Raw genomic sequence first — 14161 nt, forward strand, 5'->3', positions numbered from 1 at the left:
ACAAAAGCAAGATATTAGATGCACGTGTATATTTGTTTGGATTGCCATTCTTGTGTTTCTATTTGTATAGTTGCGTAATAGCGCGCGTCAGAAGCAGACGCCCTGTAAAACTCAACCTAGGAAACGCTGTGAACGGGTTGGGGAGGTTTCATAAATGGAAACGGACCAATAGTTGAGTAGGATCAAAATAGAACAGTATATATCAGAGATAAACGCTGAAGTGCGTGCACTAAAATGCCAGAACGCATGCCATCTGTGGGACCGAAACAGCCACTTGTAAAGAGGAAATTGTTTACAATCTATTTATAAACAACAAGGATCGTGTACATGTGTCCTGAAACACAGATGTACTGTACTTTCCAGCATTTGTCTTATTGGTTTAAAAATAAATAAAATAAATAGTATAACGGTATGACCAAGAGCTAATGTTTGGTAACCATTTTCAAGTATGCAATATTTTGTTTTAGTAGATTACTTTCAAGTTAAGGCACTAGCACAAATACTATAGGATTGTTGTTGAGGGATGTGACTTTTTGTAAACCGGAATTTAGTGATTGAACACCAGTATAATTTCAAGAGACATACAATTTTGGGAAAATGACTATACCAGTGGGGAAAATAAGACAAGTCACCAATTGCAGATTATGGGCTACTGAAACACAAGCCTACAACACATCACATCAAAAGTCAGTAAACTCTGTCTACAACACTACGGGTAAGGACAGGAAACTAATAGGCTATAAAAAGCACTGTCCATGAAACCAGAGACTAATGCGATTTGTGGAAAATGCTAAGAGTTAAATCTATAGTCTTTATTGTAGACAGTTGTTTGATATTTTCAAATCATGAATATAAGTAGAGTAAATCATTTTTTCAATAACCATTTAATGTACTGTGTTGCACAGATATGTAGAGATTTTCCTTTCGCCATTCAGCTCCTCAACTTTTCATTTGAAATGCATTCCCTGTAAAGAAAACAGACCAAAAAAAACAACAACAATATGGTTTGTGTTAACTTTCTGAACACAGTAGCAGCAACAGAGATTAACTTTGTAATGGATTACATTACGTACAGTACATATGATTAAAGGTGCTGTGCTGCCTGGGTTAGATTAAACACTTTAAAATAATCAAATTGGTGTTCGTTCAGAATATCAACAAATAATGTGATTGGATTCTGTTTGGAGAAAGACAGAACTGTCTGAATGGAGAGGAATGCCCAATACGTAATCTTGATGGATTTTTGCATTTAGCCAGGACCGTTGGATTAACAACAACATGCTGATGCAAATATTTGTATTTATAAACACTGTGGCTTTAGACAGCACAATCAGATCTGGGACCAGACCGGCTATAATAGTATGGGCTATTTTTTTATTTTTATTTTTTTTATTTCACCTTTATTTAACCAGGTAGGCTAGTTGAGAACAAGTTCTCATTTGCAACTGCGACCTGGCCAAGATAAAGCATAGCAGTGTGAACAGACAACACAGAGTTACACATGGAGTAAACAATAAACAAGTCAATAACATGGTAGAAAAAAGAGAATCTATATACAATGTGTGCAAAAGGCATGAGGTAGGCAATAAATCGAATAATTACAATTTAGCAGATTAACACTGGAGTGATAAATCATCAGATGAACATGTGCAAGAAGAGATACTGGTGTGCAAAAGAGCAGAAAAGTAAATAAATAAAAGCAGTATGGGGGGTGAGGTAGGTAAATTGGGTGGGTAGTTTACAGATGGACTATGTACAGCTGCAGCGATCGGTTGGCTGCTCGGATAGCAGATTTTTAAAGTTGTTGAGGGAGATAAAAGTCTCCAACTTCAGAGATTTTTGCAATTCGTTCCAGTCGCAGGCAGCAGAGAACTGGAAGGAAAGGCGTCCAAATGAGGTTTTAGCTTTAGGGATGATCAGTGAGATACACCTGCTGGAGCGCGTGCTGCGGGTGGGTGTAGCCATCGTGACCAGTGAACTGAGATAAGGCGGCACTTTACCTAGCATAGCCTTGTAGATGACCTGGAGCCAGTGGGTCTGACGACGAACATGTAGCGAGGGCCAGCCGACTAGGGCATACAGGTCGCAGTGGTGGGTCGTATAAGGTGCTTTAGTAACAAAACGAATGGCACTGTGATAAACTGCGTCCAGTTTGCTGAGTAGAGTGTTGGAAGCTATTTTGTAGATGACATCGCCGAAGTCGAGGATCGGTAGGATAGTCAGTTTTACTAGGGTAAGTTTGGCGGCGTGAGTGAAGGAGGCTTTGTTGCGGAATAGAAAGCCGATTCTTGATTTGATTTTGGATTGGAGATGTTTGATATGAGTCTGGAAGGAGAGTTTGCAGTCTAGCCAGACACCTAGGTACTTATAGATGTCCACATATTCTAGGTCGGAACCGTCCAGGGTGGTGATGCTAGACGGGCGTGCGGGTGCAGGCAGCGAACGGTTGAAAAGCATGCATTTGGTTTTACTAGCGTTTAAGAGCAGTTGGAGGCCACGGAAGGAGTGTTGTATGGCATTGAAGCTCGTTTGGAGGTTAGATAGCACAGTGTCCAAGGAAGGGCCGGAAGTATATAGAATGGTGTCGTCTGCGTAGAGGTGGATCAGGGAATCGCCCGCAGCAAGAGCAACATCATTGATGTATACAGAGAAAAGAGTCGGCCCGAGAATTGAACCCTGTGGTACCCCCATAGAGACTGCCAGAGGACCGGACAACATGCCCTCCGATTTGACACACTGAACTCTGTCTGCAAAGTAGTTGGTGAACCAGGCAAGGCAGTCATTAGAAAAACCGAGGCTACCGAGTCTGCCGATAAGAATATGGTGATTGACAGAGTCGAAAGCCTTGGCCAGGTCGATGAAGACGGCTGCACAGTAATGTCTTTTATCGATGGCGGTTATGATGTCGTTTAGTACCTTGAGCGTGGCTGAGGTGCACCCGTGACCGGCTCGGAAACCGGATTGCACAGCGGAGAAGGTACGGTGGGATTCGAGATGGTCAGTGATCTGTTTGTTGACTTGGCTTTCGAAGACCTTAGATAGGCAGGGCAGGATGGATATAGGTCTGTAACAGTTTGGGTCCAGGGTGTCTCCCCCTTTGAAGAGGGGGATGACCGCGGCAGCTTTCCAATCCTTGGGGATCTCAGATGATACGAAGGAGAGGTTGAACAGGCTGGTAATAGGGGGTGCGACAATGGCGGCGGACAGTTTCAGGAATAGGGGGTCCAGATTGTCAAGCCCAGCTGATTTGTATGGGTCCAGGTTTTCCAGCTCTTTCAGAACATCTGCTATCTGGATTTGGGTAAAGGAGAAGCTGGGGAGGCTTGGGCGAGTAGCAGCGGGGGGGGCGGGGCTGTTGGCCAAGGTTGGAGTCGCCAGGAGGAAGGCATGGCCAGCCATTGAGAAATGCTTGTTGAAGTCTTCGATTATCACGGATTTATCGGTGGTGACCGTGTTACCTAGCCTCAGTGCAGTGGGCAGCTGGGAGGAGGTGCTCTTGTTCTCCATGGACTTTACAGTATCCCAGAACTTTTTGGAGTTAGAGCTACAGGATGCGAATTTCTGCTTGAAAAAGCTGGCCTTTGCTTTCCTGACTGACTGCGTGTATTGGTTCCTGACTTCCCTGAACAGTTGCATATCGCGGGGGCTCTTCGATGCTATTGCAGTTCGCCACAGGATGTTTTTGTGCTGGTCGAGGGCAGTCAGGTCAGGAGTGAACCAAGGGCTATATCTGTTTTTGGTTCTGCATTTTTTGAACGGAGCATGCTTGTCTAATATGGTGAGGAAGTAACATTTAAAGAATGACCAGGCATCCTCAACTGACGGGATGAGGTCAATATCCTTCCAGGGTACCCGGGCCAGGTCGATTAGAAAGGCCTGCTCGCAGAAGTGTTTTAGGGAGCGTTTGACAGTGATGAGGGGTGGTCGTTTGACCGCGGACCCGTGGCGGATACAGGCAATGAGGCAGTGATCGCTGAGCAACAACAGGTAAAAATGGCGACGACTAGGCAGAGAGGGTCGGATTAACTACACACAGATCCTGAGTTAAAGCACAGAGCCGACAGGTAAAACACAAATAAACAGAATGGAGTACCGTGAATTAATGGACAGTCAAGCATGCATCAGCTATGTAGCCAAGTGATCATAGTGTCCAGGGGGCAGCCGTAGATGGAGCAGAGGAGGCCTCCACTAAGCTAGCACGCGGCGTATAAAGTTAGTAGCCCGGGGGGTGGTCTGCTCAGACGGAGGGGGTCTGGCGCAGTGGCGCTAGCGCTAGCTCTTCAGCTAGCCGGCAGATGGGCCTAGCTCGAGGCTAGCTCAAGGCTAACTGGTGCTTGCTTCGGGACAGTGGTGTTAGCCAGTAGTAGCCACTCGGTTGCAGCTAGCTAGCTGTGATGATACGGTGTAATTGTCCAGAGCTTGCGTCAGGAATCCGGTGATGTGGTAGAGAGAAAGCAGTCCTATATGCTCTGGGTTGATATCGCGCTTGCAGCTAGCCGGCAGATGGGCCTAGCTCGAGGCTAGCTCAAGGCTAACTGGTGCTTGCTTCGGGACAGAGGTGTTAGCCAGTAGTAGCCACTCGGTTGCAGCTAGCTAGCTGTGATGATACGGTGTAATTGTCCAGAGCTTGCGTCAGGAATCCGGTGATGTGGTAGAGAAAAAGCAGTCCTATATGCTCTCGGTTGATATCGCGCTTGCAGACTGGCAGGTGTTGGCCCGGTATTGAAGCTGGCTGTGTCCGAGTTGAGGGTGAAGACCGCAGCAGTGGCTAACTGACTACTAGCTAGTAGCTAGTTATCTGGCTAGCTTCTGCTTGGGGTTACGGTTCTAAAGTATAAAAAAAATAGCAGGTCCGTACCACATTGGGTGAGGCGGAATGTAGGAATGTATATTCAGTTCCTAGATGGAAAGTGAAATTAAAATATATACGAAATGTATACGAAAAATACGAAGACTATTTACACGCTACAGGACAATACAGGACAATACAAACACACGTCCGACTGCTACGCCATCTTGGAACAACGATGATTATTTACTGTATATGCAATAGCAATGAGTCGTCAGGTGTAAAAACAGTGCTCTAAGCTTCTTCTATTCTTACAGATGTGTGGTTAAAAACATTAATATCAACCTGCTTTATCAGTCACTCTACCATCCTGATTTTGATTGTAACTCAAGGGAGGAGCTGTTAAGTGGTGTAGGCCAGCATGTAGTACATTTCTCTAAGGACCGAATCATAACTTGAAAGGGTTCTATCTGGAACCAAAAGGATTCTACCTGCAACCAGAAAGGTTTCTTCAAAGGGTTCTCCTGTGGGGACAGCCGAAGAACCCTTTAAGCGTGTAGCTTGAAATCCATGCCTGCATAACTCAAGTTTTCATACAAATCATTCATGCATGTTAAGTCTGACACATTTAAGGTGTGACAAAAGTCAGAGTTGTGTGTAACACGGATGAAAGATTTGTATGAAAACTTGAGTTATGCAGGCATGCATTTCAAGCTACATGCTTAAAGGGTTCTTCGGCTGTCCCCATAGGAGAACCCTTTGAAGAATCCTTTTGGTTCCAGATAGAACCCTTTCGACAGAGGGTTCTACACGGAATGCAAAAGTTTTGGATTCAGGCCTGACAGAATGGGGAGGTCTCTTTCATTCAAACTAACACACTCACAGCATCAATGGTTCTGGATCCAATATCAAATACATAGCCTTAAGAAGCATACAGGCAGTGGGTTTATTCATTTGTTTATACCATCAACAAATGCTGGTTCTTTCGAATTGGCTGATGTTACCTGTATGTCCCCCCATAGTGGTACAGGCCCTCATTGGGTGGAGTGGTCGTGGGGCTGCATCTGCTGGAACAGCTCCAGCCTCTTCTGGGTGACATCATGGATAAGCACTGAAACAAATACGGAGAGGGTATGCTATAACTCTTTGGTCTGGGTCGGAGTACCCTGGTGGGTTTAACATTCATGGTTCTAGTACCCCTTGTGGACATAACACAGATATAACATAAGCATTACACGTGTCTTTGAAACGGCATTTTATAGGTTGTTGTTGCATCAATGATCTTTGTAGGATATTTGAGTTCAGAACTGCAGCACTGTAAATGCCAGGGAGGTGGTTCTCTAAATTACAATAGCCTCTGTAGTATAAAACAATAGCCACTAGATGGAACCAAAACAATGTTTATCACCAGTTAAATCTCAAAAGGGCCTCACAGCAAATGCACTTCTGTGGTAGGCTTTATGGGAATGTGATAACTGCACAGATACTAAGATTTGAAGTATTGATATTTAAAAAATCCCAAAAGTGCATTCATCCACTTACTGTCCAGCACTGCTCTTGCCACATATCTCTTCTCCAAAGTGTTACTGACATGAGCCATCAGCCACGGGAGGAAGCCAGTCTCAATATCTGTACATTAGAGAAGACCAGAGCACACATGTGAAAAAAAACAAAAAACACATTGAATGTTAAACACTGTAAATATGCATGCATCTTTAGAACCAAATACTTAATATGTTGGTACTCGAACTATACATAGGGAGAATCTCAATTGCATACTCCTTGCGTCCTCTCTTCTCGCCTCCTCAAAACCCATTGGATAAGAAAGCCAGATGTCCCTCCCCTCTGACCTTCACCTCCAGGAGGCAAGGAGCAAGGACGCGAGGATTATGCAGTGAGATTCTTCCATGGATCTTCACGTGGACCCGAGGAAGACCAGCTGCTGCCATCGCAACAGCTAATGGGAATTATTTTATTTTTATTTTTAGACTTTGTTTTTATTGTAGGAACACAAAGAAAGTACAAATAAAGTAAAATAAAAGAACAAAAAAGATCTGGCAGTTACAGTGCGTCATACCTTCATCATCATATCAGTTACAGTGCACGTCATACCTTCATCGTCATATCAGTTACAGTGCACGTCATTCCTTCATCATCATATCAGTTACAGTGCACGTCATACCTTCATCATCATATCAGTTACAGTGCACGTCATTCCTTCATCATCATATCAGTTACAGTGCACATCATTCCTTCATCATCATATCATCATATCAGTTACATTAGCATCTTTGAATTAGACATTTTCCAAGTATGAAACCCATTTCTCCCAGTATTCTTGACGTCTCTCCTGTTGAGTTCTTAAAGCAAAGGTCATACGCTCCATGTGGTGTATTTCTTCTACAATGTCTATCCATTGTGTCACTGTGGGAGGGTCTTTTTGTAGCCGTTTCCTAGTGATAGCCTTTTTACTGGCTGCCAGTAGGACCTTCAAGAGGTACTTTTCTCTATTGTGTAAGTTATCAGGTATTTCACCCAAGTACAAAGAAATTAATGTTTGTTCTATGTCAAATCCCATTATTTTTCCAATGTTAGATCTTATTTCTCCCCAGTAAGTTTCGATTGCGGGGCAAGTCCAAAAGATATGAGAGTGATCCACCCTCAATAGACAGCATTCTCTCCAACAAGGGTGTAGTGAGCCAGGCGGTTTTGATTTCAGTTTAGGTGTTATGAAGAAACGTATAACATTCTTCCAACAGAATACTCTCCATGATCTTGAGTTGGTGGAGCTTTGGCGAGTCTCTAATATGTTCAACTATGTTTCATCAGTTATTTCAATGTTAAGTTCCTCCTCCCATTTCTTTTTAATATAGTTTGTAGATTGTATCTTTAAGGATTGAATACCCAAGTAGAGATTTTAAATAGTTTTTTTGTTACTCCCCAAGTTGTATGTGTTAGTGAATACTTGGATTAATTTTGGAGGTGCTCGAGGGTCAGTCACTTTTATCTCTGTAACGGCGTTCCTCTCTCTCTTCATAAGAAGAGGAGGTGTAGTGATCGAGCCAAGGCGCAGCGGGTTGTGAAAACATGATGAGTTTTATTTATAAGACAAAACGAAACAAACTATACTTGAATAAACTAACAAAATAACAAAACGAAAATAGACAGACTAGTACGACGAACTGACATAACACACGCAGAACGAACGAACAAGTACTTACTACAAAAACGCACGAACAAACCGAAACAATCCCGTATGGTGTAACATCGACACAGACACAGGAGACAATCACCCACAACCAAACAGTGAGAACACCCTACCTAAATATGACTCTTAATTAGAGGAGAACGCAAAACACCTGCCTCTAATTAAGAGCCATACCAGGAAACCAAAACCAACATAGAAACAGATAACATAGACTGCCCACCCAAAACACATGCCCTGACCTAAACACATACAAAAAACAACATAAAACAGGTCAGGACCGTTACAATCTCCCTTAAGAAATAGTGTCGAACTTGTAGGTGTCTGTAAAAATCTTGTTTATCCAAGCCATGTTTTTTACTTAACTTCCAGGACCTATCTAGGTCCCCATTCCTTATAATTGTACTGAATGATGTGATGCCTTTCTGCGTCCATTGTTTAAATCTGCTGTCCTGAGTTGCAGGGATGAAGCTGGGGTCGTATGCAGGCCAACTCAGCAGTTTGATCTTTCTGTCTAAATTATTTTGCTTAACTACCCTAAACCATGTCTTCAGAGAGAAATGAATCCACTGATTTTGTCTATTGTATATTTCTTTTACCATGTCCTTATTTCCCAAAACTGACTGTATGGGTATCTCTGTCAAAGTAGTCTCCATGTCTTTCCTTTTGGATTTCGATTCTGAATTGCACCAACACACCAGAGGTCTCAATTGGGCCGACACATAATTATCTTTAAGGTTTGGTAAGGCCATACCCCCACTGTTTTTTGGTAATTGTAATGTTGTATATCTAGTTCTTGGTCTCTTACTGTTCCAGATAAACCTTGATATCCGTTTATCCCATTCCCTAAACTGTTTAGGCGGGATTTCTATGGTCAGTGATTGGAACAAATACAGTAACCTTGGCAGGATGTTCATTTTGATTGTTTCAATTCTACTACTAAGATCTAAGGGATGTGAATTCCACCGGTCTAGGTCTTGGTAGATATACTCTAAGATATTTAATGGATGAAGAGGTCCAGGTGAAGTTATACCTACTCTTCAGCTCTTCCTGTGGGGTATAATTATATACTACGGCTTGAGTCTTGTGTACGTTAAGCACATAGCCTGAATATGTTCCAAATGTTTGTAAAACATCCATCAATCTAGGTACACTTGAGCCTGGGTCTTTAAGGAATAACAGAACGTCATCAGCATACATGCATCTCTTATGTTCACTGCCTCTTATTGTTATTCCCTCTAAGGTTGGGTCCTGTCTTATTGCCTGTGCTAATGGTTCGAGGTACAAGGAGAAGAGCGTGGGTGAAAGATTACAGCCTTGTCTTGCCCCTCGCTCTAATTTTATCGTTCGTGTCAATTGTCCATTTATCTTTATTCTAGCGGTCAGACATGAATACAGTGTTTTGATGCACTGTATCACTTCTTTGTTGAAACCAAATCTTTCCATAACTTGGAATAGGTAATCCCATCCCACTGAATCAAATGCTTTTGCTGCATCAAGACTGATTAATATTGCACTTGTCTTATTCTGAGTAATGTGGTCCATGACATGTAGTGTTCTCCTTATATTGTCCTGTATCTGCCTATTTTGTATGAAACCAGTTTGATCTCCGTCAATCAATTCTGGGATTATGTTCTCCATTCTTTTGGCTATTATTGATGCATATAGTTTATAATCTGTGTTAAGAATTGCGATAGGTCTATATTAACTGCATTCCTTCTTATCTTTACCCTCTTTTGGGATTACAGATATGATGGCCTCTCTCCATGACGGTGGGAGACCCCCCCCGCAGAGTCCAGTTAAAACAGGCCTTAAGTAGAGGTGCTAATTGCTCTCTGAAGGTCTTGAACCATTCTGAAGGGAAGCCATCAGTGCCTGGAGACAAGTTGACTTTTTGTTGAGATACTGCTTTATTAATTTCTTCGTCGGATATTTCTAAAGTTAGTCTATCATTTTGCTCGGTCCCAATTGAGGGGAGATCAAGTGAGTTCAAAAAGTGCTCTATTGTCTGTGCATCTGCCTTTTCTGGTTGCTTGTACAGATTTGTGTAATATGATTCAAATGCATTCTGTATTTCATCTAATTTGCATGTGATCTTCTTTGTTTTGGAGTCTTTTATTTTGAAAATGGTATTATGTGCTTGTTGTTTCCTGAGTCTCCATGCTAGTAATTTGGTTTCCTTTGAGCCTGCTTCATAATATCGTTGTTTCAGGAACTTAAGCTTTTTCTCTACTTCTTCTCTATAAAAGCTAATGGGAATTCTAATAAAATACCAAACTAATACCAGTCTTGGCAGTCCTCTCTTGTGCATTGAACATCTCATGTAGCACCACCTCTTATGTAACTGTCTAAAGGAAGTTGTTGGAGGAAAGGGTCAAGGGACACTCCGCAGGGCCCTGGGGGAAGACTGACCTCTCTCCACAGGGTCGTAGAAGTAGCCGTGTTCCCTCAGCGTGGTGTAGACCGAGGGGAGCAGGTCGGCCAGGTAGTGCTGGGCAAACGCTCTCGCCGCAATCTTGTCCGCAGTCTCCATCTCCTTCTTCAGCACCTCTCGCTGCTGGGTGATCCGACGCTCCTGACCAGAGAAGAGAGATAATGAAAGTCATGGTTCTGTTTCCCTCCAAAGAGTCTGTCTGGAACCTCATGCTATGGTGTCTGAGCAGGTATCGAACCCAGGTCAGGGATTGACATTAAGGGTTGCCTTATTGCCTGGGGAAAGTGCCCTGAGCAGTCGCTCAAGTTAAGCATGCTCTGAGGTTGCTCTATTCGTCAGGCGTTTTATTTTACTTGACTGATAACAACCAAAATGCAAAGAATTCCAATAGTCTGGTCTTTCTGATTCCTCCCCTGTGTGTTTGTAAAAATAGCTACTTTAAGGCCTCCCGGGTGGCACAGTGGTCTAGGGCACTGCATCGCAGTGCTAGCAGCGCCACCAGAGTCTCTGGGTTCGCGCCCAGGCTCTGTCGCAGCCGGCCGCGACCGGGAGGTCCGTGGGGCGACGCACAATTGGCATAGCGTCGTCCGGGTTAGGGAGGGTTTGGCCGGTAGGGATATCCTTGTCTCATCGCGCTCCAGCGACTCCTGTGGCGGGCCGGGCGCAGTGCGCGCTAACCGAGGGGGGCGGGTGCACGGTGTTTCCTCCGACACATTGGTGCGGCTGGCTTCCGGGTTGGAGGCGCAGTGCGGCTTGGTTGGGTTGTGCTTCGGAGGACGCATGGCTTTCGACCTTCGTCTCTCCCGAGCCCGTACGGGAGTTGTAGCGATGAGACAAGATAGTAATTACTAGCGATTGGATACCACGAAAATTGGGGGGAAAAGGGGAGAAAATTTAAAATAAAAAATAAATAAAAAGCCTAGGCATTCACTCAGGAAGCAAATGTTTTCAGGTCTCAGGCAAGCAGACAACCACTCAGCACCCTAACAAACCACCTCTGTTGCACTATTGAGAGTAATGGATATTAACTCTTTTTAAATAATCTATCCCTTCATTTATATTTGGCCTGAGAATTGGTTACATGTATCCGTGTGGCAGCAGCCATGTCTGGTGGTCCTGTTCCTGTACCTTCTCCTCACGGTGGCGTCTCTCTTGCTCCTCCAGCCGCTGCACCTCCACCAGCTCGGCGTTGCGGAGCTCCTCGAAGGCACGCTGCTGTGCCCGCAGACTGGCCAACTCCTCCTCCTCCATGACCTCCAGCAGGGCCTGCTCCACAGTCTTCCCCACCAGCACCTCCAACACCGGGCACACCTCCATGTCAAAGTCAAACAGCTGCAGGGCAAGGCAGGGGACATGGGCAGGGAGGGGTTAAAGTGGGTAAAAAAAAAAAAAGAGGGTTAAAAGTGTGTTGAATACATTTTCAAATATACTGTTTCAACAGATGAAACTACACCTTTTAGAACAATGCGGACTGTGAAGAGTCACACCCACACAGGCACACACACATTGTTATATTATACATGTTGTTGTCACGTTCCTGACCTGTTTTCCATTGTTTTTGTATGTGTTTAGTTGGTCAGGGCGTGAGTTGGGGTGGGCATTCTATGTTATGTGTTTCTATGTTGGGTTAAATGTGTTGCCTGATATGGTTCTCAATTAGAGGCAGGTGTTTGACGTTTCCTCTGAGAACCATATTAAGGTAGGCTGTTCTCACTGTTTGTTTGTGGGTGATTGTCTTCCGTGTTTGTGTTCGTCACCACACGGGACTGTTTCGTTTGTTTAGTCTGTTCCTGTTCGCGCGTTCTTCGTGTTATGTAAGTTCTCATGTTCAGGTCTGTTTAACGTCATTTGTTGTTTTGTAGTTTGTTCAAGTGTATTTTCGTCTTCGTTATTATTATTAAAATCATCATGTCCACATACCTCACTGCGTGTTGGTCCGATCCATGCTCCTCCTCGTCGGAGGAGAACGACGTCGACAGCCGTTACAGTTGTATTGTAGATATGTAGTGGTGTAATAATGTGTTGAATGATGTACTGTTTTGTTTATATTTTTTCTGATGTAATCGCCTTAATCTTGTTTGGAACCCAGGAAGAGTATGGGGATCCATAATAAATACAAATATATGCCTAACGTGTTTTCAACCTGTTGCCAATCCATTTGAAGGAAGCTCCTTCACAAATGTTGAATTGTTTTCATTACACAGCAATGAAGAGAAAAAATAAAAAGACGTAATACCTCTCCCTCCTCTATCTGTGTGGCCACATCTTTACCGGACTTGGCAGGAATGAAGAGGGGGGTGGCCGGTTTGTCCAGGAAGGCATCGGTCTGGCACTCGACGCTGGTGTCCTCTCTGCGATCATTCAGCTCCTCAAGATAAAGCTCTGAAATAATCCAAGTAATTATTTACAGCTCTGGAAATAATCCAACCTCTGTGTTGTCCTATCAATCAACAATGACAGTAGGCAGCTGAGATGTTGTTCTGTTTTACCCATAGATTTAGGTTTTACCTGTCTGTACATCTATGTGCTTCCTTCCCTCCAGAGCCTCTGGAGTCCTGGGCCTGAACTGCTCCATGGCACGCTTCCGAGCGACCGATCTCCTTCTGGAATCCTGCTGTCTCTGGACCTCAATAGGGTCAGGCTGAGCTGCCTGGCCAATACATAATGATACAAGATGTAATGGAAACATTTTACCAATGTGGTTATCACTTTCAATATCTGACTTGGTGAGCTGGAAACTCACCACTGGTAGGATGTGCTGGGCATATGTGTTTCCCCTGACAACACGTCGGTCATACATGATGTTTCCATAATTGCTTTGTCCATCACTTCTGCATGACAAGGAAACAGGTGCTAAAAAGAAAAATTCTATGTACAATCTTGATTAAAAACGAATTAGCATACACTTATCCACAGCCGTGCACTAATGTAGTTACATAAATGCACCAGGTTTTGCACCTGTTTTTTAATCAATCAAGACTGGATAGCGTACTTATTGAAAACCTGAACACTTGCAAGCACTATTTCAGCTGCCTGACCCTGCAACACATACAGTACAACAACTGACAGGAATCGAAATGGAACTGACCCCAACTCTGCTATGCTGGCAATATGCTAGCTACCCATTTCATTGTGCAAAAAGTGTACTTGTTTACGCTGCTGAAGTGAGCTTTTGGCTAAACTGTCAGTTACTGACAGCATATGTCGTTATGACTATCAAACTTACTGCTCCGCGACGGGCTCTCTGTATTTTGTGCGGTTTTGAACAGGTCTTGGGCGACTGGCGAATGTGTAAGTCCCGTTTGGAGCCTCCTTTTGAGGCTGTAAAACGGATGTCATTCTTTGACTTACTGTTAGCAATTAACTAATCTCTAACTAGCAAAATTATTCTAATAAAAACAAACCGTATTATTTGATAAAAACATTAAAACTGGTAGCTAAATGAAAGTGAAGAAGAATGTCCAGTTGTTGATGTTTGTCATAGCAACGATTTCCAGGAAGTGTAACTTTGCTGTTACATCACTTCCTCGGTTGCCAGCTAGTAGTTTTGTTTTTTTGGTTGGGGGGGGGGGGGGGGGGGGGGGGGCTAGCAAAGAAAGCCATTTACATTTTATGCAGGACTGACATATATTCAGCTCAAGTAATTTCATTTTAATATGATGGTCTTCCACTTCACTCTTATGGACCCTTATGTACAGTTCAATAATAAATATAATCCTATGCACTGCAGTAT

The 14161-nt window shown here is 43.6% G+C and overlaps 1 protein-coding gene across 1 annotated transcript; it reads right to left on the bottom strand.

Moving 5' to 3' along the window:
- Positions 1-791: 791 nt before the first annotated feature.
- Positions 792-13941, bottom strand: rsph3 (radial spoke head 3). The gene is made up of 9 exons (XM_055873130.1): positions 13655-13941; positions 13172-13259; positions 12937-13078; positions 12665-12810; positions 11557-11760; positions 10407-10569; positions 6332-6418; positions 5794-5900; positions 792-965 (listed from the first exon to the last, which is right to left on the bottom strand). The coding sequence occupies exons 1-8, from the start codon at positions 13765-13767 to the stop codon at positions 5824-5826; spliced, it is 1020 nt and encodes a 339-aa protein (XP_055729105.1). The 5' UTR covers positions 13768-13941; the 3' UTR covers positions 792-965; positions 5794-5823.
- Between the last annotated feature and the right edge of the window lie 220 nt (positions 13942-14161).

Source organism: Salvelinus fontinalis, chromosome 20, assembly GCF_029448725.1.
Source record: "Salvelinus fontinalis isolate EN_2023a chromosome 20, ASM2944872v1, whole genome shotgun sequence".
NCBI classification, from domain to species: domain Eukaryota; kingdom Metazoa; phylum Chordata; class Actinopteri; order Salmoniformes; family Salmonidae; genus Salvelinus; species Salvelinus fontinalis.

Excerpts from the sequence above, each read along its gene's own strand:
- rsph3 (XM_055873130.1), bottom strand. The coding sequence starts at position 13,767 with ATGACATCCGTTTTACAGCCTCAAAAGGAGGCTCCAAACGGGACTTAC. Across the intron at positions 13,079-13,171 it reads CCCAGCACATCCTACCAGTG|GCAGCTCAGCCTGACCCTAT; the intron begins GTGAGTTTCCAG and ends TGTATTGGCCAG. Across the intron at positions 12,811-12,936 it reads GCACATAGATGTACAGACAG|AGCTTTATCTTGAGGAGCTG; the intron begins GTAAAACCTAAA and ends GGATTATTTCAG.